The sequence below is a fragment of the Acomys minous genome, assembly GCF_964271855.1.
Source record: "Acomys minous genome assembly, chromosome: 10".
NCBI classification, from domain to species: domain Eukaryota; kingdom Metazoa; phylum Chordata; class Mammalia; order Rodentia; family Muridae; genus Acomys; species Acomys minous.
The window spans coordinates 69,016,832-69,042,710 of NC_140491.1; the positions used below are offsets into that span (position 1 = coordinate 69,016,832).

At 53.0% G+C, this 25,879-nt stretch overlaps 1 protein-coding gene across 1 annotated transcript in view; it reads left to right on the forward strand.

The window, feature by feature from the left end:
• HMCN2 (hemicentin 2) overlaps nucleotides 1-25,879 on the forward strand; it is a 161,204-nt gene that overhangs the window by 37,261 nt on the left and 98,064 nt on the right. The window contains 12 exon segments of the mRNA XM_084799943.1: nucleotides 1,033-1,305; nucleotides 2,163-2,304; nucleotides 2,626-2,753; nucleotides 3,064-3,177; nucleotides 5,132-5,281; nucleotides 10,823-11,011; nucleotides 11,769-11,864; nucleotides 12,111-12,238; nucleotides 14,990-15,134; nucleotides 19,732-19,844; nucleotides 19,947-20,103; nucleotides 21,833-21,998. Of these exon segments, the coding sequence (XP_084656069.1) occupies nucleotides 1,033-1,305; nucleotides 2,163-2,304; nucleotides 2,626-2,753; nucleotides 3,064-3,177; nucleotides 5,132-5,281; nucleotides 10,823-11,011; nucleotides 11,769-11,864; nucleotides 12,111-12,238; nucleotides 14,990-15,134; nucleotides 19,732-19,844; nucleotides 19,947-20,103; nucleotides 21,833-21,998 (1,801 nt within the window).

The window sequence follows — 25,879 nt, forward strand, 5'->3', positions numbered from 1 at the left end:
ACACCTCTCAAAGTATGGACACTTCAGTATTGCTTAATTTTATCTATAGTCCAGTTTCCCTAGTTGTCCCTAAATGTCTCTTCCTCTTCTTCTTCTTCTTCTTCTTCTTCTTCTTCTTCTTCTTCTTCTTCTTCTTCTTCTTCTTCTTCTTCTTCTTCTTCTTGAAACAGGGTTTCTCAGTGTAGCCTTGGCTGTCCTGGACTCACTTTGTAGACCAGGCTGGCCTCAAACTCACAGCGATCCGCCTGCCTCTGCCTCCAGAGTGCTGGGATTAAAGGCGTGCGCCACCACGCCCGGCTCCAAATGTCACTTCTAAGCACTTTCAGTAGCATTGTATTTTCTTCTTTCTTTCTTTCTTTCTTTCTTTCTTTCTTTCTTTCCTTCTTTCTTTCTTTTTTAAAATTGAGACTAGGTAGCTATGATGGAACTGGCTGTGTGACTCAAGGCTGGTTTTAAATGCACAGCAATCCTGCCTCTGCCTCTCCAGCGTGGAGATCGCCAGCCAGTGCCACCGTTCACACTTGGACGTTTTCATCGCACGTAGGTGCATTGGCTGGTGGATCCTGCTCTTCTGGCGTGTGGTCTCTGGTGTTATCACTTCTGGTGTCTTGTGTTCCTGGAAGAACAGACTTAGCAGTGTTTCCTTTGTGGCCTTGTATCTGTCGCGGGCTGTGTGTAGAAGGTCACCCTGCTGAAGGACATGTTTCCAGCTGGTTTCTCCCTCTCCCGCCTGGTTTCATCCTGACTGAGATGTTTGGCTGGGAGCCTCTGAAGATCTGAGGAGGTCTTGTTGAGTGTGCATCGGCTGTGGCTTGTGAACGCATCCACGCCGTGGAGAGCTCCAGGGTTTGATAGGACCCTAGGGAGAATTGATGGGGGAGGGGGGACACGCCATCTCCCTGGGGGGCCAAGCATCTCCAAATGGAGAGCAGATGCAGGCTGAGTGCTCTGCCGGCTGACGTGTCCTGAGTCACAGGGGACAGCTGTTTCCCACCCTAGCTCCTCAACTCTCCTCTACAACTGTCCTTGCAGACCCTCCACCGCAGCTGGTCCCTGGCCCCAATGTGACTGTGTCCCCGGGAGAGACGGCCATCCTGTCCTGCCAAGTCCTGGGTGAAACTCCTTACAACTTGACATGGGTCCGAGACTGGCGAGCCTTACCAGCCACCGCAGGCCGCATCTCCCAGCTCCATGACCTGTCCCTGGAAGTCAGCAGCATCGTCCCCAGCGATGGTGGGCAGTACCAGTGTGTGGCCAGCAATGTGAATGGGGTCACAAGGGCGTCTACCTGGCTCCTGGTGCGAGGTGAGGCTCCTCCCCACTCTTGCTGTTCCCCTAGCGCAACATTTCACCTAGTGTTCGCTGGGGACACCATAAGCCCTTGCCTCTGCTGGTTTGGAGATGGAAGGTTCTGTCTCCTTCTAGCTAAGTGATGATCACTGTTGAAGGTCCATCATACTAGGGCTGAGGCAGTGTGAGGGCTCAGAGAGCAGATGTGCCTGGGTACAGGTTGGGGGACACTGGCTGGATGATGGTAGAAGAGGTAGAAAAGGGGGGCATCCATGTAGGAGTTTCAGGACTGGGTGTGGCATCAGTCTCCCCAAGACTCTCCTCCCTGGGGTACCAGCCCACCAAGTATAAAAACCCAGCAACTCAGCAAGTGCTCTTTATTGAGCCAGTAACTCCTACTGTGTGCTAAGAGGCCCTGTCTGGGCCCTATAGGACAGAGATTGATTAGTTATGTCTTCCTTGGCATGGAAATGGGAGCATTTGCCTTTTAAAGGGATTTTGGCTTGAGCCTCAAGGGATCTATAGACTGAGAGTACTTAATCAAAGAAACCTAATTTTGGGGTCAGTTTTAAGGCAGGTGACAGAGTTCATTCACCTCATGGTCTCAGAGATGTGACCATGCTCTGGCACCTGCTTGGGCGCAAGGCCTCCAGGGATGTCCAGCTCAAAGCAACTATCCAGGCTACGAGACTCTCAGACTCTAGTGGGTCCAGTGTCAGTGCCTAGTTTCCCCACCTCCAAGGATACCACCAGGGGACTCTGGCTCTGGAGGCCTGTCTTTCCTCTCCTCTGCCTCCCCCTACTGTGTCTGAGGGTCACGCAGGGCCAGCATGGGAAACCACGCTGGTCAGATGGGCTCTTTTCATCCACAGAGGCTCCTCAGGTCAGCATCAACGCCAGGTCACAGCGCTTCTCCCAGGGTGTGGAGGTGAGGGTCAGCTGCTCAGCCTCGGGGTACCCTACACCCCACATCTCCTGGAGCCGTGAGGGCCTCACTCTGCCAGAGGACAGCAGGTGAGTGGGTGGGGTGAGAGCTCTGGGCCTGGCAGTATCCCGACAGAGTGCTGGGAGGAAATCTCAGGCTGCATCTTCTCAAAAGAAGTGTGGCGTGTGTCCCACTTCCCCCAGGATCCTCTGAGCACAGCATGGTCTGAGCGCTCGGGCACTCAGACCTCAAACAAGAGCCCCATGAATTAAAAATGACAAACTGCTTTAGCCTGCCTGTCCCAGAGAAACCTGCCAGTGTCTGAATGCCATGGACTAGTGACATTAATTTGTTATTAATGATGGCTGTGGAGCCACCATATGTCACGTGTTTTTCTGGCCCGACTCCAGAATCCATGTGGATGGCCAAGGAACACTCATCATTCAGGGAGTAGCCCCAGAGGATGCTGGGAACTACAGCTGCCAGGCCACTAATGAAGTCGGCACAGATGAGGAAACAGTCACCCTCTACTACACAGGTACTTGGGCCACCCACAGCATCTTAGGACACGCTGTTCCCTCCCTCCAGCTCAAGGACAGTGTCTCTGGTATACCAGGCCTTGTGGGTAGCGTTCCTGACATGGGCCATAAGGTGGACTTTCTGGTGGGGACACACACAACACTCATGCAAGGGGTTGGTATTCCAGGTAGTGGGGGGCAGGGAATAAGCATGGATGCCGGGGGCGGGGAGAACAGGTGGAGAGGGCAGCAAAACTTGTCTCCACTAAAGCAAGGGGTAGTCTGGCCTCAGGGTAGCCAGCCCCATGTTCCTTCCTCTGGCCCACACAGACCCACCATCCATCTCTGCTGTCAACGCCGTGGTTCTCGCAGCTGTTGGAGAAGAGGCTGTGCTACTGTGTGTGGCGTCTGGGGTCCCCCCACCCAGGGTCATCTGGTATCGGGGTGAGTTTAACGGGGAGAAGGTCAGGAAACATCCACCAAGGCCCTGGACCTACAGTTTTCAGAAAGATCACTGGCAGGCAGGGACTCCCAACAGGGCAGGGATTGTCACAGGAGAGCCAGCTGGTTCTGGCATGCCGTACCCCAGCAGCCTCACAGCCTGCCAGCACCCAGTCAGACCCGGATCACTGGTCTCTCCCTTGGCCTCAGTTTCCTTGTCTGAAAATGAGTTGTGTGAAGATGAAGTATGTGTGTGTTTAGGGCAAGCCTGGGCTAACACCTAGCTGAGCTTGCTTGGTGAATGGGGCTGCTTCTCATGCCTGGCATTGGGTAGTGCCATGGACCATTTCTGCCGGTCAGCCAGGGTCCCCACAGGCTCTTCCATCTGGCTTCTCTTCCCAGCAGCGCCTGTCTGGAGTCTCATCAGCCCGAAGGCTCGGACACAGGCAGGCTGGTGGCTTTGGCCCTGTGGGCTTTCAAGGGCATTTGGTCTAGTTCTCTGGCTAATGAGTGGCAGGAGCCTTGGGGTTCCTGGCTCAGTGGTGGTGACCTTGCATGTTCTGATGAAAGCCTCCTCACCCTGCCCTAGACCCGCCCATCGGAGAGGGTTTTAAGGTCTTAAGGCGCAGTCTTCAGCCTTAGAAGGGAGGGAATTCAGATACCTGCTGTGACACAGGGAGACAACGTGGGGAGGAGGCAGGCCCCTGCAGAAACATAGAGTAGTCAGTATGCCATTAGCATGAGGTCCCAGAGCTATCCATGGGGACAGGTACAGTGAGTGAGTGTGTGTGTGTGTGTGTGTATGTGTGTGTGTGTGTGTGTGTGTGTATGAAGGTACAGTGTGTGTGTGTGAGTATATGTGTGAGTGAGTGTGTGAGTATGTGTGAGAGTAAGTTGTGTGTGTGTGAGTGAGTGAGTGTGAGTGAGTGTGTGTGAGTGAGTGTGTGTGAATATATATGTGAGTGAGTGTGTATGTGTGAGAGTGAGTTGTGTGAGTGCGTGAGTATGTGAGTGAGTGTGTGAGTGTGTGTGAATGTGTGTGTGTGTGTGTGTGAAGGTACAGTGTGTGTGTGTGTGTGTGTGAGTCAATGTGTGTGTGTGAGTGTGTGTGTGTGTGTGTGAAGGTACAGTGTGTGTGTGTGTGAGTATATGTGTGAGTGTGTGAGTATGTGTGAGAGTGAGTTGTGTGTGTGTGTGAGTATGTGAGTGAGTATGTGAGTGTGTGTGAATGTGTGTGAGTGTCTGTGTGAGTGTGTGTGTGTTGTGTTTAATGGGACAGTTGTGGTGGGAAGAATGAGGAAGCCTCAAGTCTACAAAGCAGGAAAGTGTTTAATGCCCAGAGCTGAACACTCGATATCCAGACAGCTATGTACTTTTAACTTAATCAAAGAAGAATGTGGTGGCCCTCGCTTTTAATCCCAGCACTCCACACTCCAGGAGGCTGAGGCAGGGGGATCACTGTGAGTTCAAGACCAGCCTGGTCTACAAAGAGATTCCAGGACAGGCAAGGCTACACAGAGAAACCCTGTCTCAAACAAAACAAAACAAAAACGGAGGAGGAGGAGGAGCAGGCTGAGATGGGGGCACAGAACTTGGGCACAGGCATAGGAGAGATGTCAGGGAGGCAGGGATCAAGGAAGTGATCCTATCAGGCACCTCCCACCTTTCTCTGTGCCCTAAAAGCAGATGGCAGACTCCATGGGATTTGGGGTTCAGAGATGTGAGGCAATAAGGAGGCTGGTGTGAAGACCTTGGCAGATGAGCTTGCCACCTCAGAGTATGGGTGAACCTAGCCCTGGTCAGACCTTGACACCCGTTAGGACTGAGCCCCCATGACTTTGGGGAAATCCACTGACCCTCCTGTGTGGTCCATAGGAGCTTTGGGTCAGGAAGCCTGAGATCCCTGGCTCCATGGCAACCAAGGACCTCAGCCAGTGCTTTTTCATCTTTGGTTTAGAGGGTCTGGAAGTGATTCTGGCTCCTGAAGGCTCCGTGTCCGGGACACTGCGGATCCCTGCAGCTCAGGAGAGAGATGCTGGCCTCTATACCTGCAGGGCTGTTAACGAGCTGGGTGATGCCTCTGCCGAAATACAGCTGGTGGTTGGACGTGAGTGTGCACTTGGCCCTACCACCCCTTGGTCTGCCATTACTGAGGAAGCTAATATCTACAGCACAGGGTGCCAGTGTGGGGCTCTGGAGACCTAGAGTGAGCTGGGGCACACATTAGTTCTTGCAGGGTCACAAAGCTTTGTCGCTGTGGCTAAGAAATAAGAGCGGTCATGTCTGCCGTATTTGCCAGTTCTGAGCATGCTCCAGCTGCACACGCCTATTATCGTAGCAGTCCTTGGAGGTGAGGGTCCTCAATATCCCCTTTACAGATGGGGAAATGAGACATAAAGAGGGCACATGGCTTGCCCAAGGCCACGCAGCTAGGCAGGACAGAGTTGAGAGCTAAACTGTGGCTCTGAGCCCTTGACCCTGGTGTTCAGTGGCTCTAAGTCTTGACCCTGGTGTTCAGTGGCTCTAAGTCTTGACCTTGCTGTTCAGTGGCTCTGAGCCCTTGACCCTGGTGTTCAGTGGCTCTGAGCCCTTGACCATGGAGCCTTGACCCTAGTGTTCAGTGGCTCTGAGCCTTGACCCTGGTGTTCAGTGGCTCTGAGCCTTGACCCTGGTGTTCAGTGGCTCTGAGCCTTGACCCTGGTGTTCAGTGGCTCTGAGCCCTTGACCATGGAGCCTTGACCCTAGTGTTCAGTGGCTCTGAGCCTTGACCCTGGTGTTCAGTGGCTCTGAGCCTTGACCCTGGTGTTCAGTGGCTCTAAGTCTTGATCTTGCTGTTCAGTGGCTCTGAGCCCTTGACCATGGTGTTCAGTGGCTCTGAGCCTTGACCCTAGTGTTCAGTGGCTCTGAGTCTTGACCCTGGTGTTCAGTGGCTCTGAGCCTTGACCCTGGTGTTCAGTGGCTCTGAGTCTTGACCCTGGTGTTCAGTGGCTCTGAGCCTTGACCCTGGTGTTCAGTGGCTCTGAGCCTTGACCCTGGTGTTCAGTGGCTCTGAGTCTTGACCCTGGTGTTCAGTGGCTCTAAGTCTTGATCTTGCTGTTCAGTGGCTCTGAGCCCTTGACCATGGTGTTCAGTGGCTCTGAGCCTTGACCCTAGTGTTCAGTGGCTCTGAGTCTTGACCCTGGTGTTCAGTGGCTCTGAGCCTTGACCCTGGTGTTCAGTGGCTCTGAGCCTTGACCCTGGTGTTCAGTGGCTCTAAGCCTTTTACCCTGGTGTTCAGTGGCTCTAAGCCTTTGACCCTGTTGTTCAGTGGCTCTAAGCCTTTGACCCTGTTGTTCAGTGGCTCTAAGCCTTTGACCCTGGTGTTCAGTGGCTCTAAGTCTTGACCCTGGTGTTCAGTTGCTCAAGCATTGGGCAGTGACCAACAGAGTGAGTGTGGACATTTTTCCTTTCTCTAAGGTCCAAGCTCCTCCTTGAAAAATGCCTCTGAGATATGTGTGCCTGTGGTAAGGGAGGCTCATAACACGAAACACTGTCACTGTCTTAGCTGGAAGGTTCTAGAAGGCCATCTTTGGCATTGCTGTGGCCATTAGCCTTGGCTCCATATCTTTGGGGTCCAGGCTGAGGTCCCCTTTGACAGTCTGCTATTAACATTGGAGCCATCTTGCCAGCTCAGAGGGAAGAGAGAACAGGCATCTAGGAGTGGGGGCAGGGCAGGGGTAAAGAATATCAGGCAGCTGTGGGTCTTGGGCAAGCCAGCCTGGCAGCGATAGTGGGAAATCAAATTTCCTGCCCATCTGGGCAACAGCTGTGGTCAAGCCTTCCTGGCCAAGCTAGAAGATGCTGGAAACAGGTGGGTGCTATGCCTACTTCCTGTTATGGCTCTGGGAATGGGCTTCCTGTAGCATATAGGACCAGGAAAGAAGGAAGACGCCTGCCTTTCTTTCCATCCAGAATTGCACTTTATTTTCTACGGCTTGGATGGAGGAACCCAGATCTTGGTGGTGGGCAAGTGCTCTGCCATTGAGCCACGTCCCTGGAAGGCACATTTGAATCACCTTCTGGGTCTGGCACTTGTCAATCAAGAGTCCTGGACCACTTGTTTGGCTGAATGGCTTGCCCCAGAGAGTCCCACTTCCTGCTCCATGTGACAGAATGACTGCAATAGAGCCTTGACAGACTACCATATTTTTTGGACTATAAGACACACCCAGTTTTTAAAGCAGCAAAACAAGAGAAACAGTAAAAACAGCAGTCCGACCATAAGGCACACCCTAATTTCCTCCCCACTTTTGCATGGGGTGGGGTGGGGAGTGTGTCTTATAGTCTGAAAAATATGGTAAATCAGATTGCATGCTTGACTCATGCCCCCAAGGACAGCTAAATCACATTTGGGTGATTGTCTCCTGTGCCCAGACCTGGCAGGCTGACAAGGGCTGTAGAAGGTGACTCCGCATATGGCTAGTGTGCCAGCTTTGTGCCAGCATCCCACCCCAAGTCTTGTGTCCTGAGCTAAGCTACCCACACCGTTGTGGTCTGTCTGCGACTGGATCTCATGTGCTCCAGGCTAACCTTGGACTCGCCACATAGCTGGGGTGACCTTGAGTTTCTGTGACTGCTGGTCCAGGCCCAGGTTCAAGATAACTCCAAGACCTTGGCTTCTTCTTCAAGGAACTGAAATATAAATTCATGCAGACTTGGGAAAATATCAAGGAAACTTTATTAAGAGCAAAGCGACAGAAAAGGCTGGGATAGCCTGCAAGGGATAGACTGAGGGTGATCAGGGGGCCGCATGGTTGTTTCATGAGGTTCAAGGAAAGGAACTCGACTACTAAGAGAGTGAGTGTAGTTATGTTTTGATTGACATTTTTCTGCTGCATGTGTCCCTGGCCATAATGCATGCGACGACTTTAATCATATGTGTGTCCTCAAAAGTTTTCCTGAGGGCACAGTTTTGCTTTCCTGAGAATGTACTCAGAACCAGTCCAGAACATTGGGTGTTCAGTGGTAGAATTCTCACCTTCCAGAACTGGTCCAGGCTGAACTAGACCTCTAACCATCCCATAGCTGGATGCAGCTGTGTTTGGATAGATACTGTTGATGATGGTCGTGAGGGGAGGAGACACTCAAACTGTCATCCAGAGATGCATGCACATGTAGCCCGGGGTAGGAGTGCTTGGTTGGGAGAGGTGAGTGTGCAAGGTCCGTACAGGTAAGGGAGCAAAGCTGCCATGTGCATCACTTGAAATGTATTTCTATTTTATGTGCACATGGGTATTCTGCCTACATGTATGTGTGTGCACCATATATATGCCTGGTGCCCACCGAGGCCAGAAGAGAGGATCGAAGGCCTTGGAACTAGAGTGAACAGGTAGTTTGAGCTGCCATATGGTTGATGAGAATTGTACCTGGGTTCTCTAGAATGGAGCCAGTGCCCTTAATTGCTGAGCCATTTCTCCAGCCTCCCAAGTATATTATTAGAAAAGAGGGTGTAGGCAACCAAACTAAGTGGGGTTCCAGGATCCATCACCACTCTCTGTGCCTGCCTGCCTCACTTCTGACCCCCTCTGCCCCAGTGTGTGAGAGAGAGCCACCCCCAGAGAAATGAGATGGAGATGAAGTCATCACAGGGTCCCTGCCTGGGCTCCTACAGAGGGTCACGGAAGTCCATGTGGAAGTGAGGCCTGAAGACGGAGAAAGCCAAGCACACTGACCAGGTCCTGAGAAAGGCCCTGGCTGAGCATGTGGCCCACCACATTTGACACAGTCACCATTTGCCCAGTGAGGGACCTAACTAGAGAACCTTCAGCCACTGGGTTCTGGGACCCCCACCTTAAGTAGGGAATTCTGGATAAGGAAGAGAAAGGGTGGGCACCTGAGTCATCAAGTGGCAGCTTTCTGTGTGGGGCCTAGAACAGGGCATCTCTGTGACTTACCTCCGCAAGCAAGCAGAAGAAATGGCTGCTGCTCAGATATCCACTGCGGAGTCCTTGAGCAGCTCCGAGGGGGCCTGGGCCTTGGTACTGCCAGACCTGGGCTCTGAGCCCATCTCTGCCATTGACTGGGGTGGGAGGGGTTCTTTAATCTCTCTGACCCTCAGTTTCCTCATGTGTGTGTGTGTGTGTGTGTGTGTGTGTGTGTGTGTGTGTGTGTCTCTAAGAGATTTTGTGATACCACCTGTTGACCTTCATGGACTGTTAGTGTCTCTGAAAGCATTTTCTCCCGGCAGCTGCTTAGAGGGTGTCCACTGTAGCCCTGGCCCTCACATTAGGGAGTAGAGCTGTGTAAGGCAGAGCTGAGGAGGGGAGGGCATGAGAGAGCCGCTAGATGCAGTGGCTCCAGACCAGAGGCCTGCTTGGAGAAGGTTGTCGTAGGTCCCACCACGGAGAACGCTGCTGAGTAGGTTTCAGGGGACTCAGGCCAGGGGCTGCAGCATGGGGGGCAGTGTCCTGGATCTCTGGGGACCAAGGCTGTGAGCTAGCTTCTCTGCTTATATAGCCTCAGACCCCCATGAAGAAGGGCCCCGTGTGAAGTTGGCTCACAGACAGTCTCTAGTCTGGTGGCAATTTTCCAACTTGTGTCAGAGTCTCCCTTTAACGACCCTAATCCCAAGGCCAGGAAAGAAGATCAGTGTTATCTGAAGATGGTTGGCAGTTTCTGAAGAGACGGGAGAAGAAAGAGGAGGCCGCTTTCCCATGGCTAGACACTCAACCCTGTTAACGAAAGCCTGGACCTCCCAGGTGGACAGACCCAGAGAGTGCCAGGGCTGCGGGGTGGGGGTGGGGGAACTGGACGGTCTGCTAGAGGACAGGGGCTGGAGTTTCTGTTCTTGGGAAAGTAGTTTGAGTCTTCTTCCGCTCCCAGCAAAGGCAGCAAAGTATTTATAGGAAAAGCCAGAACTCGGCCAGCTTCCCCGGAGAATAGAGTCCCGGCTGCCTGAAACAAGGATTAGGGAACTCCCCGTCCCCTGTGCTCTGTTAAGGTTTTTGTGGCTTGCAGGGCAAGCACATCCTTGTGTGGGTCTCAGGTACTTGTTAATACAACATAGCAGAGAGCGAGGGCGGCCTGAGGGTGGCACTTCGGGGTGGCTTGAAACAGGCAGGGCCACGGAGATGGTTGCTATGGCCTTCAGGCTAAGCATGATAGAGGCCAACACGGAACCTCTCCACCTGCCTAGGGGTCAGAAGGAGGTGAGGTAAATAGGGGAGTCTGGGAGGCAGTGGGGTTCACCCCTCAGCCCCTATATAAACCCTGACCCCTCAATGGCCACATCCCCACCAGCCTCAGCCACAAAGGCTCCTGAGGCCACACAGCTCCTTTTGGGTGGTAGGCTCCTAAGTAGGTACTGTAGCTGGGAATAAAAATGTTTCCCACTGCATGGCTACCGAAACCCCCATCCCCACCCCCACCCCGAGGCTCCTGTGGGACGGTGCAAGATGCATCTACAGCCGCTCCCCATCCAAAACTGACTCACTTTGCTTTGTTTCTGGAACTCTCTAACCTCGTGTTGGCCGTGGAGCTATGATCAAGAGTGCCTTTAAGTTCATGGGGTGAGCCTGGAAGGTGCTCCTAGAGACGAGATGGTGTAAATGGACAGTCCCCCGGGGTCCCAGCTCCCTGGGGCTCCCCCGCAGACTAATCCCTCCCACAGATGCACCCAGGCTGACAGATCCTCCCCAGGACGTCACCGTGGAGCTGGGCAAGAGTGTCTTCCTCACCTGTCGAGCCACAGGCCGCCCACCCCCGACTGTCACCTGGCGGCGTGCAGACAGCCAGGCCCTGGAGCCTGGGAGGCTTAGCAGAACCGGGCAACGGGATTCAGGAGTCTTGGTCTTTGAAAGTAAGAGAAGAGGGCTGGGCTAGGCTGGGCTAGGCTGGGCTAGGCTGGGCTAGGCTGGGCTAGGCTGGGCTAGGCTGGGCTAGGCTGGGCTGGGCTGGGCTGGGCTGGGAGACAGAGTTGAGGAGGGCAGGCCCCTTCTTCTGTTGTTGTGATATAGCATCATGACCAAGGCAGCTTCTAGATGGAAGGGTTTATTTGGAGCTTAGGGTTCCAGAGGGGTAAGAGCATCCCCACCACGGCAGAGAGCACGGCAGCAGGCAGGAAGGCAGGCATGGTGCTAGAGCAGCAGCTGAGAGCTCACATCTTCATCCACACACAGGAACTAGAGAGAGGCACACTGGGGACGGTGCGAGTCAGTGACCCGCTCCCTCCGACAAGGCCACACCTCCTAATCCTGCCGAGGGCCATTCTCATTTAACTGGCCTTGGTCAGGTTGATGCTGTTGATGCTGGCTCAATACGGGCTGGGCAGGTGGCTCTGGCCAAGCCATTTCATTATGACACGGATCGCCATCCTGATGATGCTAACTAAAGGCCTCCTCGATAGCAGGCCAGCTGTTCCTCACTGACATGTGGGTAGCACACATACCCATCCCTGTCCCCTTCCACAGATGAGCAAGGTGAGGTCCAGAAGCATCTCCTCCCTCTCCTCTGGTGCCCTGCCCCCCCCCCACTTTGCCCATGTGCAGGGCCTGGCTGTGTCCTGGCAGTGTTAGGGTCTGTGGGTTCCCAACAGCCAGCTTCATTCCTCTCCTCAGGAGTAGGCCTTGAAGACCAAGCCCCGTATGTGTGTGAAGCTCGCAATGCGTTTGGGAAGGCCCAGGCTGAAGCCCGGCTGGTGGTCACAGGACATGGTCTGTGGGTGACTCTGTGAGCTGTGGGAAGTGGGAGGCAGGGGCTCCAGAGGGCTCCTTGTATCCCCCACATTGGGCCAATGTATCCCCACATTTTTATTCCTCCTTCTTGGGCTGTACTCTCAGAAACACTAACTTTCAAGGCTCCCCAGCTTCGATGCATTTGGGGAACTTCTTGGGGAAGAAGTAAGGGGCGGGTCTGTGCCCCTCAGACCTGTGTGACTGGCAGCTCTCCTTTTCCCACAGTGCCCCCACAGATCGCCAGCAGTGCCTCCATTGTTCGTGTCCTAGAGGGACAGCCTGTGTCCTTGCCCTGTGTCATCCTGGCAGGAAGACCCCTCCCTGAAAGGCGCTGGCTCAAGGCTGGCCGGCCTGTGAGTACTAGGCTTCCCTGGGGGCTATGGGCTGAGGACAGAGAGGGGACTGTCAGCCACACCTCAGCCTTGGCCTTGAAGCTACCATATTTTGGAATAGTCCCTTCCTCCTCCCTCTCTGTCCTGTCTCATCCCAGAATCACATGTCTCCTGAATTGCTGCCATCTGTGATCCTGTCATCTCACTGCTTGCAGCCCAATGGGAGGGTTTGAGGAGAGTGGCTGCAGGGGTGGGTCTGAGGAGAGAGGATGTAGGGGTGGGTCTGAGGAGAGGAGAGGCAGGGGTGGGTCTGAGGAGAGGAGAGGCAGGGGTGGGTCTGAGGAGAGAGGATGCAGGGGTGGGTCTGAGGAGAGAGGATGCAGGGGTGAGTCTGAGGAGAGAGGATGCAGGGGTGGGTCTGAGGAGAGGAGAGGCAGGGGTGGGTCTGAGGAGAGAGGATGCAGGGGTGGGTCTGAGGAGAGAGGATGCAGGGGTGGGTCTGAGGAGAGGAGAGGCAGGGGTGGGTCTGAGGAGAGAGGATGCAGGGGTGGGTCTGAGGAGAGAGGATGCAGGGGTGGGTCTGAGGAGAGGAGAGGCAGGGGTGGGTCTGAGGAGAGAGGATGCAGGGGTGGGTCTGGGGAGAGAGGATGCAGGGGTGGGTCTGAGGAGAGGAGAGGCAGGGGTGGGTCTGAGGAGAGAGGATGCAGGGGTGGGTCTGAGGAGAGAGGATGCAGGGGTGGGTCTGAGGAGAGAGGATGCAGGGGTGGGTCTGAGGAGAGGAGAGGCAGGACTGGGTCTGAGGAGAGAAGATGCAGGGGTGGGTCTGAGGAGAGAAGATGCAGGGGTGGGTCTGAGGAGAGAGGATGCAGGGGTGAGTCTGAGGAGAGGAGAGGCAGGGGTGGGTCTGAGGAGAGGAGAGGCAGGGGTGGGTCTGAGGAGAGAAGATGCAGGGGTGGGTCTGAGGAGAGAGGATGCAGGGGTGGGTCTGAGGAGAGGAGAGGCAGGGGTGGGTCTGAGGAGAGAGGATGCAGGGGTGGGTCTGAGGAGAGAGGATGCAGGGGTGAGTCTGAGGAGAGAGGATGCAGGGGTGGGTCTGGGGAGAGAGGATGCAGGGGTGGCCCAGACATCCTGCTGTGATGTTTCCAGGGAAGAGCTGTACCCTGTGAGGTTTAGCTCACAGCAGAACATGCAGGGGCCATTTCTTCAGCCCATGGCGTGAGGCTGTCTGCACTGTCACCCTGCCCCTGTGCCTTTTCTCTGTCTTCTCTGTGTCATCGCTCCTGAAGGCTCTGTGCTCTTGAGGTTATAAAGGATTCCCCTCACTTCCTGTTCCTCTAAAGCACCAGCTGACAGGCAGATGGCACACCTCAGCAAGACAGACAGTGCTTGTTTGTGTTTTCTGTTCCCCATGCTCTGCTCCTAGCCTGACGCAGCCACCACGCTGCAGGAACACTGTGGTTCCCGCCAGGACCACCTGGCACCTGCAGGCTCAAGCATTTCTAAACATCCTGCCTCCAATCTCCCCATCACATCTTAACTAATTCCCATTTTGTCTTCCCATCAGACTAGCTGATCATGCGTCTATGTGCTAGCCCATGCTGTTCCTGCCACCCGAATGCCTTTCCAGTCATCCTTGCTTATATCTTCTCTTCCCAGTGCTGGGCTAATGGCAGAGCACGTGACACAAAAGCCGCTCCTGGTTCTCATCTTCTGCATCCCTCACACCCATTTTACAGATAGGGAAACTGAGACTTAGAGAGGTTAAGCCACATGCTTAAGATCAACTCGTTAGCAGGTGGCCAAGTGGGGCTTGAACCCCTTGTCCCATGCTTCAGAACTTCAGTGGCATGAGTCTGTGGGCCATATGTGGCTCACGGTCATAGTCTGCTTTGCCCTAAATAAAGTTTTATTGAAACACAGCCCCTCACAATTAGTCTGTTTGCATTAAATTGAGCAGCTAAGACAGAGATCACATAGCCTAAAACAGACCACCTCTGACATTTGACACAGACAGTTTGCCAACCCCATCTCAAGTCTCATCTGTGATCGAGCAGGAATTCCCCCTGCTCAATTGCCATGTAAGGAGAGACCCCTTTGGGATCACTCAGCTTGTGACTTAGACAGCCCAGGGGATCCAATGGGATGTAGAATGTACAATTGGGATCCGGGCTGGTGACTGGGGTAGCCCAAAGGCTCAAGCCTTCTAGAAACATCTAGAGCTTCTCAGAAGGATTTAGCAGCTGGTAGGGCCGGCCATCTCGTAGGGACGGCCTGGCAGCCTCAGGACTCTCCCTCTCCCTCTGCTGTGCTGGATCCCCAGAGAAGCTCCCAGAAGCTTCCCAAGCTCTTGGCATATCTGCATGGCTGCAGTCTCTGCCTGTAGTTCATCTTCTCCTGGCAGCATGGAAAGGCTGCCACTGCCCCTCAGCCTGAGATCTCTGTCCCAACTCCAAATTCTTCTTGCTAACTCTCAGGTGGGTGGCCCTGGCCCACTTACCTGCTCGTCCAGCTGGCTGAGGGAGAGGTGGGACCAGGATATGCAAGGGTGGGGTCCCCCTTACCCTGCCGATCTCAGGAGCTGGTGAGTCTCAGAGAGGAGGTGAGGGCTGGAAAGACATGTTTATCCCACCAGGCTCTTCTACCAGCTCTGGTCCCTGGCCTCTTGGTCCAGCATCCCCTGCAGGGCTGGAGGGCACAAGGTCCTAGGAGCGGCTCCTCCCCATCTAAGTGCCCACCCCTTCATCCAAGCTCCTACCCCTCTGCCCTCACCAGCTCCCTCCAGGCAACCGGCATGCTGTTCGTGCTGATGGCAGCCTCCACCTTGACCGGGCCCTGCAAGAGGATGCTGGGAGATACAGCTGCGTGGCCACCAATGTGGCAGGCTCTCAGCACCGAGATGTGGAGCTCGTGGTCCAGGGTGAGTCTGGGATCCCAAGATGGGGGTGCTGAGCTTGAACACTTTTGTTTGGAAATTTTGTGAAAATGACATGTCCTCACCACAGGGAAATTAGGCTTGACATATTCTTGTCCTGTCAGCAGATAAAATGCCAGATGTATCTTTTTATACTTCACACGTGTGCCTTGTCTGCAGCTCTCCCTTGGTATCTGTGACAAATGACTCATAAAAATCTGAAGTGCTCAACTCCTTCTCATAGAATAAGCGGGATCTGAGCTGAGCATGTGGCTCAGTTTGCAGAGTGTCAAGAGAGTGTTCATCTGGCATGCACGGGCCCTAGTTCCATCCCTACCTCATAAACCCAGCTCTCGGAAGATGGAGGCAGAAAAGCCAGGAGCTCAAAGTCTCATTCAGCTATATAGTGAGTTAGAGGCTAGCCTGGGCTACATGAGACCCTAAGTAGGATTTGCATAGGACCTGTACACATCCCTCTATAGATTCTAGGTGTCTTCTAGTACCTAGTAGAAGGGAGACCCTTCAAATGATCATTATATTTATTTACAGAGGAAAATACATGCCTTTCAGTGGAAGTGTTTTTCTAAATATTTCCATCTGAGGTTGTTTGAACCTGTGTAGGAATACAGGACTGACTGCATATAGATAATGTATAGTTAGAACAGTCATTTATGCATGCACTACTAGATAATATATATATACATTATGCACAGTACCCAGACGTTCTTTTTAAAGATTTATTTATTTATGTATATGAGCACTCTTATTTGCATGTGTGCCACATGACAGAAGAGAGCATCAGACAGAAGAGGGCATCAGATCTCATTACAGACAATTGTAAGCCACCATGTGGCTGCTGGGACTTGAACTCAGGACCTCTGGATGAGCAGAGCAGCCAGTGCTCTTACCTGCTGAGCCATCTCTCCAGCCCTGCTAAACATTCTTTATACCATTTGTTTGAGACTGGGCTCTCTGTGTAGCCCTGGTTAGCCTGGAACTCACTGTATAGACCAGGCTAGCCTCAAACCCAAAGAAATCCACCTGCCCCTGCTTCCTGAGTGTAGGGACTAAAGGTGTGTGCCACGGTGCCTGTCTCTTCACACGTTCTTTACGTGGGTTGTATATAAATCCTCTTTACATCTGTCTCCCTACCTATTATTTCCCTACAAATCCATGTGTTTCTTGTTGTATGTATAATGTATGTGTATGCACCCATGTGCTCATGTGTATGCAGCTGTGTGCTCACATGTGTACAACCTGTGTGCTCATATCGTGTATGCCTGTGTGCTCATGTGTGTGTACCTGTGTGCTCACGTGTGTACAACATGTGTGCTCATATTACCTATGCCTGTGTGCTCATGTGTGTGTACATGTGTGCTCATGTGTGTGTACCTGTGTGCTCATATTACCTATGCCTGTGTGCTCATGTGTGCGTACCTGTGTGCTCATATTACCTATGCCTGTGTGCTCATGTGTGTGCACATGTGTGCTCATGTGTGTGTACCTGTGTGCTCATATTACCTATGCCTGTGTGCTCATGTGTGTGCACATGTGTGCTCATATTACCTATGCCTGTGTGCTCATGTGTGTGTACCTGTGTGCTCATATTACCTATGCCTGTGTGCTCATGTGTGTGCACATGTGTGCTCATATTACCTATGCCTGTGTGCTCATGTGTGCGTACCTGTGTGCTCATGTGTGTGTACCTGTGTGCTCATATTACCTATGCCTGTGTGCTCATGTGTGTGCACATGTGTGCTCATATTACCTATGCCTGTGTGCTCATGTGTGCATACCTGTGTGCTCATGTGTGTGTACCTGTGTGCTCACGTGTGTACAACATGTGTGCTCATATTACCTATGCCTGTGTACTCATGTGTGTGCACATGTGTGCTCATGTGTGTGCGGGCTGAACTGGCATCAGGTGTCTTCTGCCATCACTCTCCTCCTTTTCATATCACTCTCACATTTGTTTACTTATTCATGTGTGCACATGCACCACGGCATACATGTGGAGGTCAGAGGACAACCTGAGGGACTAAGTTCTCTCATTACCATGTGGGCACCAGGGATCGAACCCAGATCATCAGGCTTGGCGGCAGGCCCCTTTACTCACCACGCATCTCACAACCTGCCCATCATATTGTTTTCTGAGGTAGGGCTGCTAGCTGATCCCGGAGCTCACTGATGGCCTAGACTGGCCAGATAGGTTTCATGTGTTTCCACCTCAATCTCTCTCTCTCTCTCTCTCTCTCTCTCTCTCTCTCTCTCTCTCTCTCCCTCCTCCTCCTCCTCCTCCTCCTTCTCTCTCTCTTTCACACACGCACACACACACACACACACACACACACACACACACATACACGCCAGTGCCTAGAGGCCAAATCTGTGACACTGGTGTGGTCTAGCCTGGTCTCTTGGGCTTCGTCATGTCCACCCCACACATACCACTTATCTGCTCGGAACACAAGAAGGGCATTTTCCTCCCTGGACACACTCCCTGGAGCTCCGTGGCTCTCGGCTTCTGGCTTCCCTCCGACCTCTTCCTGGATCCAGAGGGCTCCCAGGATGCCTTTGGCACCTGTTTCTGGGTTCACTCTGTCCTGTGAACGCTGTTTTCTGCTGCTTCTCATCAGCCTGTCCAGCCATGAGCAGGGACTCGGAGTCCGTTTAGCTTCCTGGCACATCCGGGAATACGGGGAGTGAGAGATTAAGTGGTTTACACAGTCCTGAGCAGAGAGACCGCACAGCTGTTCCCAGCACAGGCAGCCTGTGTCTGGGATGGATTCTATGACCGCCAGTCATGTGGCCACAGATATTGGGCCAATTTTCTTTCCTGTTGAATTTCTTTTAGCTATCAGAGCAACAAAACGTTGGTCATTCCCAATGTCTCCTAGCATTGAATCCAATGGTGCGAAACACATTCGCAGACATTATCCACTTCTAAAACTTCCTATCTCTGGCTGTCTCTGTCTCCCTCTCTCATCTCTCGCTGTCTTACTATGTATCCCTGGCTGTCCTTTAACTCTATGTAGACCAGGCTGGCCTTGAACTCACAGCAACCTGCCTGCTTCTGCCTCCCAAGTGCTAGGATTAAAGGCGGGCGCCACCATGCCTGGCTGAGAGCTTTCTCCTCTCTTCTTCCATTGTATTGCTCATGTACACTTGGTAGTGTGTGTCCACTTAGAAGTCAGAGGGCAACACTGGGTGTCTTCCTCCTTCTCTCCCCACTTTATGTTTTGAGGTAGATCAGTTGGTGAGAAAGCCCTGGGGACCCTCGTAGCTCTGCCCCTGCACATCACAGACCCCAGGGACCCTCGTAGCTCTGCCCCTGCACATCACAGACCCCGGGGACCCTTGTAGCTCTGACCCTGCACATCACAGACCCCAGGGACCCTCGTAGCTCTGACCCTGCACATCACAGACCCCGGGGACCCTCGTAGCTCTGCCCCTGCTGCACATCACAGACCCCAGGGACCCTCGTAGCTCTGCCCCTGCACATCACAGACCCCAGGGACCCTCGTAGCTCTGACCCTGCACATCACAGACCCCGGGGACCCTCGTAGCTCTGCCCCTGCACATCACAGACCCCGGGGACCCTCATAGCTCTGACCCTGCTGTATATCACAGACCCCAGGGACCCTCATAGCTCTGTCCCTGCTGTATATCACAGACCCCGGGGACCCTCATAGCTCTGTCCCTGCTGCACATCACAGACCTTACCTTTTATGTGGGAGCTGGGGACAGAGCTTGGGTCCTCATTGCCTGCACACCAAGTACTTTACTGACTGAGCATCTACCCAGTTCCTTCCTTCCTTTTCTCCTTCCCCTCTTCGCTTCTTCTCCCTACTTCCCTCCTTTCTTTCTGGTGATAGGAGTGGAACCCTATGGCTGTGTGCCTGTCAGACAAGAGCTTTGCCACCAAGCTATATCTCCAACCAGTTATTTTTAATTTTGTTTTGAGACAGGGTCTCACTGTATTGCCCAGGCAGTCCCGGAACTTGGGGTGTTCCTGTTCCTAACCTCTCCAAGGTGGCTAGGATTATAAGGTGGCTAGGATACCTATACCATAAAGCCTGATAGACTAGTTTTGTTTGTTTGTTTGTTTGTATTTTTGTGGATTTCTTAGAGAAGTTGAGCAGATATGCACGAATACCCCCTGCATTCCTGTCCCCTCCTCTGCGACCTCCTGTATTATCAACAGTCCCCTGCACTACTCAGAGTGGTCCAGACTAGCAGCTGACACGGGCCTGTCATCCCCAGCCACACCCAAGGTGTACAGGAGGCCCATTGCTTGATACAGACCTGCCACATGTTCCTACCGTGGTGGTCTCATCTTGACATTTTCCCCGTCCTGAAAACCCTCTGTGCTCTGCACCCCCATGCCCTAACACCCAGAAACCACTGGTGGTTTTAACATCTAGTTTTGGCTTTTTTAAACTGCCAGTTTCCTTCCTTTTGAAGGCTGAGTACTATTCCATTATGTGTACATATCCCATTTACTTTATCCACTCATAGCTGGGAGACATTTGGGTTGCCTCTGGGCCTTGGTCATTAGGAAGACTGAGTTGTAAAAAATTTTTAATTGGTCTATTTATAAAAGTGCCACCTAGAATCCATCCGACTGCTATCCACCACGTCACCAACGAAGGGGTGCCAGCCTCCCTCCCCTGCATGGCCTTGGGCGTTCCCGCCCCGACCATCACCTGGACCAAGGTAGGGAGAGCCTGTATCCTTCAGGGGATGCCAGAGATGTCACTGTGGTGGATCCTAGGACAGAGCATGAGCTCTGATGTTGTTGCCATGGTTCTGTCCTAGGAAACGAACACCCTGACTACCAGGGGTCACTACAATGTGAGTAGGGATGGTACCTTGGTCATTGTCCGGCCATCTCCCCAGGATGCAGGTGCCTATGTGTGCACGGCCACCAACAGCGTGGGCTTCTCCAGCCAGGAGATGTGGTTGTCTGTTAACAGTGAGTAGTCAGGGACCCTGCTAGGGGAGGGGAGCGGTGGGAGTGGGACCACAGGGGCTCACTCAGCCTTCTGCAACCAGCTGAGGTGCCGCATCGAGCCCTGAAAAGACACAGGGCCCACCCATCCTGGTAGCACCCTCATCCGCCTCTTTCCTCACACTTCTCTGCCCCTGAGCCCACTGGCCGCTTCATATCTTTGCTGTTCTAAGCTGTTCTAAGCTGTTCTAAGCTGCCCCAGGGCCTTTACATGTACCGGTCCCTCTAATGCACTTCTTCCTCCTGAACCAACCGACTTCTCTCATTCGTCAGCACCCAAGCTGGACCAAACCACTTTGTTGTGAGCTCCAGGAGGGACATCCCCTTAGTAGCACCCACCATTACTGAGTTTAATTGCATACTGGTCACCTGGGTGCAAATGTTCCCTGCAAACTCTAAGTGCTGCCAGGACAGGAGTGGGACACTCCCCCCACCACTGCCACCGCCTGTTCCATCAGGGCGGGGCCTTCAGGGAGTGTCTGAAACAGTGAACCAACATACAAGCTGGGTGTTTTCTTTCTTTTTCTTTTCTTTCTTTCTTTTTCTTTTCTTTCTTTCTTTCTTTTTTTTTTTTTTGAGACAGGGTTTTTCTGTGTAGCCTTGACTATCATAGACTCGATTTATAGACCAGGCTGGCCTCAAGCTCAGCAATCTGACTGCCTCTGCCTCCTGAGTGCTGAGATTAAAGGCATGCATCACCACACCCGGCCACAAGCTGGTCATTTTATGTTGTATCTTTTACATCTAGGATTTTATGTTATAAAACAATGGGGATTTGGAGTCTAGAATGCTTGCCTAACACACATGAGGCCTGAATCCCAGCCATAGCAAAACACACACAGACACACACACACACACACACACACACACACACACACACACACAAATCTACCAGGTGTGAAATAACACAGCTTTTAGTCCCACCACTCCGGAGACAGAGGCAGGTGGATCTCTGTGAGTTTGAAGCCAGCCTGGGCTACAGAGCAAGTTCCGGGACAGCCATGGGTACCTAGTGAGACCCTGTTTTAAAAACAAAACAAAACTGAGTGTGATAGTGCACACCTGTAATCCCAGTCTTCCAGAGAGAGGACAGACATGTGCATTAGGAGTTCAAGGTCATCTTTGACCGCATAGCGTTTAAGATAGCCTATGCTCTGTGGGGCTTAAACTCACAAAGAATCATAATAATGAGGGGAATTTACTGTCATTTATATAGGAAGCCATGGTGGTGTTTAGACGCGCTCCCCCTGCGCCCGCCCACACACATGTGACTTGTTTCTAACCAAATTCCTTTGTGTGTGCATGCTGGGCAAGCTATGGGGGTGAGAGTGAGTCCTGAAGTACCTCGCCCATCGGGTGTCTTGAGCCTAACAGAGAACCGATAGATGTGCTAGATCATCCTAACTCTCTCTCTCTCTGGGGTTTGAGGAAAGCCAGAGAGAATTCATGCTCCATTCTGTGGCTCCTATCCTGGGAATAAAAAGGTTGACCAATGGGAGGCAGCAGAGCAGAGTGATGGACAGTTAAGGGGGCAGGCTGAGTGGGCAAACTTGTGCTGTCAATTGTAATGGCCCCTGGCTTCACTTGCTCTCTGGACCTCCCAAAGGTCAAGGTGGCTTCATCCTCTGCTATCCAAGGGAGCCACCTGCTGCCCTCTTGCTTCTGCTCCCGCTCTGTCTACTTCTCCCAACAGCCAAGCCCAAGATCAAGACGAATGGCTCCCAGGCTATGGATGCCCCTCTGAGAGTCACGGTCAAGGCTGGTGAAGAGGTGACCCTGGACTGCGAGGCCCAAGGGTCTCCGACTCCGCTGGTTACCTGGACCAAGGATGCCCACCTTCTGCTGCCTGTCACCAACAGGTACCCATCCCCGGGGTATGGAGGGAGCCCAGCTTGGGTTAGAGGGAGACTGGTCTCAAGGTGGTTGTGACCTAAGCAGGTGCATGTGACCTTGAGGACACTCAGAAAAGCCTAGAAGGGATTCTGCAAATATGGCTCATGGTATAGCACACGTCTTACAGGTGCCGCATCCTGAGCAGCAGACTTGAGTTTGTGTATCCCAGGTCCCATGGGTCATCTTGCTTCCTGTTTGCCCAGTGACCCTTGCTTTCTGAGCTACACCAAGATGGCGAGGGTTCCTGGGGTGGGGTGGCACCCTCAGGGTCACCGGAGTAAGAAAGACCAGAGCTGGGGGTTTGGGAAATACAACTTAACCAAGACACAAGTTTGTCTACACAGCCACTCTGTAGAGCAGGTGTCTGGTGGCTTGCCCCTGCTCCTTTTCCCTGGGGACCTTACAAGGGGCTGTTGATAGCACAGAATGTTGGCTCAGCCAGTGAATGAGTCTCTAAATTCCTGGAGTCCTTGACCTGGAGTTGGGGGGTGGGGGGGGGAGTGGGGGGACACCCTAGCACAGGCTGTGACATCAGTCCTGGCAGAGTCTTTGAGACGGTTCAGACCGAGAAGGTCTCCAGCAGCTGGCTCTCACCCCCACAACCCCCACGTGTCCCTCAGAACATCTGCTTGCTGCATCCTTCCAAACCTCACAGCCATGTATCACTGAATTCGCATGGAGAGCTGGCCCTGGGTGAGCTCCACAGTGTTGAGCATGCCGTGGGATGATACAGTGGGGTAGGGGTGTGGCGGGGGTGTGTGTGCAGGGGAGAATCTACATCTTTCCCCAAGAAAGGCTAGTGTTTGCTGCTCGCCGGGCGGTGGCCGTGGCCTGTTTGTTTATGGCCGGTTACTGAAATAAGAAGCACATAGCAGTTGTTCACTCCTCCGCCCTGATGCGCTAATGGGTCAATGGGGAGCCGTAAATTTCCCAGGGCCGCCTGAGCAATAGCGATCATAGGCTGTGTTTTTCTTCCTTTGCTTTTACTGGAGTCCTTCTAGAAGGTTCCCACCGAGTCTCTCTGGATTTATGGTATTCTGGGAAGTTATCTCCAAGGGCGGTTAGTGTGCCCAGGAGGGGGGGGGTGAGGAGAGCTCAGGCCTGGGGAGAAACTATAACTGCTCCTGGCTTTGTACTGACAGTGTGTGTGCGGGGGGTGGAAGCACAGGTGTCTCTGGGCTACTCTCAGCCATCTTTGACATCTGTGAAGTGGACATTCTGCAGTTCCTGCTCTCCTCCTGTGATGGGTGTGGGGTGCTTAGATGCCATAGATGGTGAGGCAGCCATTTACTTTATACCTCCTTTCTGCAGCTGCTGGTCACAGACACACTGAGGCAGTGCCAGAAGCTTTTAAACAGTTGTGATCTTGAGGCTGGGAAGATGGCAGAGCAGTTTAGAACATATACTGCTCTTCCGGAGAACCCAGGTTCAGCTCCTAGCACCCAAATTAGATGGCTCACACGCTCCTCCGACTCCAATTCCAGAGGCTCAATGCCCTCTGCTGGCCTCTTTGGGTACTACAATCCTCCTTCTACCCCAACATTCTAACACACACACACACACACACACACACACACACACACACACACACACTAAATTTAAATTTAAATTTGTTTTAAATTACCACTCTGGGCCCAGGGAGATGGGCAAGTGGGTATAGTCTCTGCATAAGGCCCTAATTTGATTCTCAGCACTCATGTCAAAGCCAGACATAGTGTCTGGAAACCAGAACTCCTGTTGGGAGTGACACAAGCAATCCCCTGGGCTCACTGGCCACTCACACTGTATCAGTGAGGCAGGTTCAGTGACAGGGCATGCTCAAAAAATAAGTCTGAGAATGACAAAGGAAGACACTGGTTGGCCTCTGGCGTCCACATGCGTGGGCACACAGGTGCACACATACCACACATGGTGCTCATCTGACCATGTCAGTTGTCTTTCGGGCTGGCCCCTGACTAGTTCTTGAGAGTCCTCCTCTAACACAGAACGGCTCATTTCTTTCATTTGCCCAATTCAGTGGCCCTTGCTTGTAGTAAATTCCTAATCCTGCAGCACTCACCACAACCAAGTCCAGAACATTTCTGTCTGTTATTCTCGCTACCAGCTAATGAAATACAGGTGTGTGTCTCTGGGCACTTGTTCAATTGTTTGGTGCCTCTGTTCTTTTAATTGTACTTTTTAAAAAAGATTTATTTATCTGTGTATTTTAAGTACATGAGTGTTCTGTCTTCACAAATACCAGAAGAGGGCATCAGCTCCCATTACAGATGGTTGGGAGCCACCATGTGGGTGCTGGGAATTGAACTCAGGACCTCTGGAAGAGCAGCCAGTGCTCTTAACTGCTGAGCCACCTCTCCAGGCCCCTTTTAATTGTATTTTAAAACAAGCAAGACTTGTATGTTTGAGGTTCTCTGGCCTTTCCTGGAGGCCAACGTTAAGCATGAGACCAGAATGCAGCCGTTCCCAGACACAGAGCATAGCTCTCCTGGCCCCGCCCCCACAGACTTTAGCCACAACACAGAGATTGATTAGCCTCAAGAGACCCACAGCAACTGAAGATGAAATGGGCACGGACCTACTGTCTGCAACACTCCAGCCCTTCCCTCTCTCTCCTGCCTACGCCTTCGCCTTCTCTTCGTCCTCCTGCTTCTCCAAAGAGCCCCAAGTTTCCAGACCCCTTCTAGAAACCAAAGGGTTCACTTCCTCCCATGAGCTGGAGCTGGTTGCCTCAGGACCTAAATTGGTCCCAGCATGCCTCAGGTGGCCCATCCTCTCTGTGTCCTCTAAAGTTCTCCCCTCCCCCGTGCCGAGGTCTCAACCCTAGAGGGCTTCGCCTTGCCTCAGCACTCCTGGTAAATCTGTGAAAGCGACTGGTTGGAGTTGGCACTGAAGTCGGGATGTGCTAGGCCGTCACGGCCTCTTCCATCCCAGTTTGGCCAGGAATGGTGGCCGCAGCCAGCAGGCCACCCTGGAGCTGGGTGCGGTAAATGGCGTCATCCTGGGGCCACAGAGGAAGAGAGGAAACCAGGGTCTGGGGGAGGGGCAGGTAGAATGAGCTCTTCCTCCTCTCAGGGCTAGACACACAGGGACAGCACACACAGAGATGAACACACACACACACACACACACACACACACACACACACACGCAGGAGGTTAGGAGGCCACTGTTTCCCCCAAATACCTAGAAAATTATATTATGAACCTGGGGGTGTCTCCCATACCTGCCAAGTCAGAGCTTCCTGGAGAAAGCGTTCTCTGGGCTGAAGAAGCCGAGAGGCCCTGAAGCCCATCCCCTCCCCGGCCTCGCCCTCAGTCCCATGCACACCCTTTCCAAGGGCCCCATGCACACCACATGCTCCTACGTGAATTTGATTGGGTCTGGCTTCTGCCCTGGATACTAGCTGGGTTCTTTCTTACATGGCCAAACTCCTGGCCCTTCTGGTCCACTCCTGCCGGGTGTGACCGTGCTAGCTCAGAGGGAGGCAAGTCTGCATTCAGGCTGCCCTGGAGTTAGTAAGTGCTGTTCTTCTGTCGGGGGCACAGACTGGTCCACCAGTTTCACTTGTTCTACATGGTGCTGTTGGGTGGCTCTGCTCACACGCTCAGTTCTGTCTGCTGTGTCGCCTCCTTGGGGGAATCTGGCCCCAGAGCAGCCAGCTAAGGACAAGACTAGGGTATGATCTTCAGCTATCTGATCTCACCATCCTGGAACTGTTGTTTGTGCAGAAGCTTCCTAGGCACCAATGCAAAAACTAAAACAGGCTGCATGGATTGGGGGTGTGCCGGCTCCGTGCCAGATCAAACTAGACACTGAAGGGCCTGGGGGGTGTGGAGGGGAGATGGCT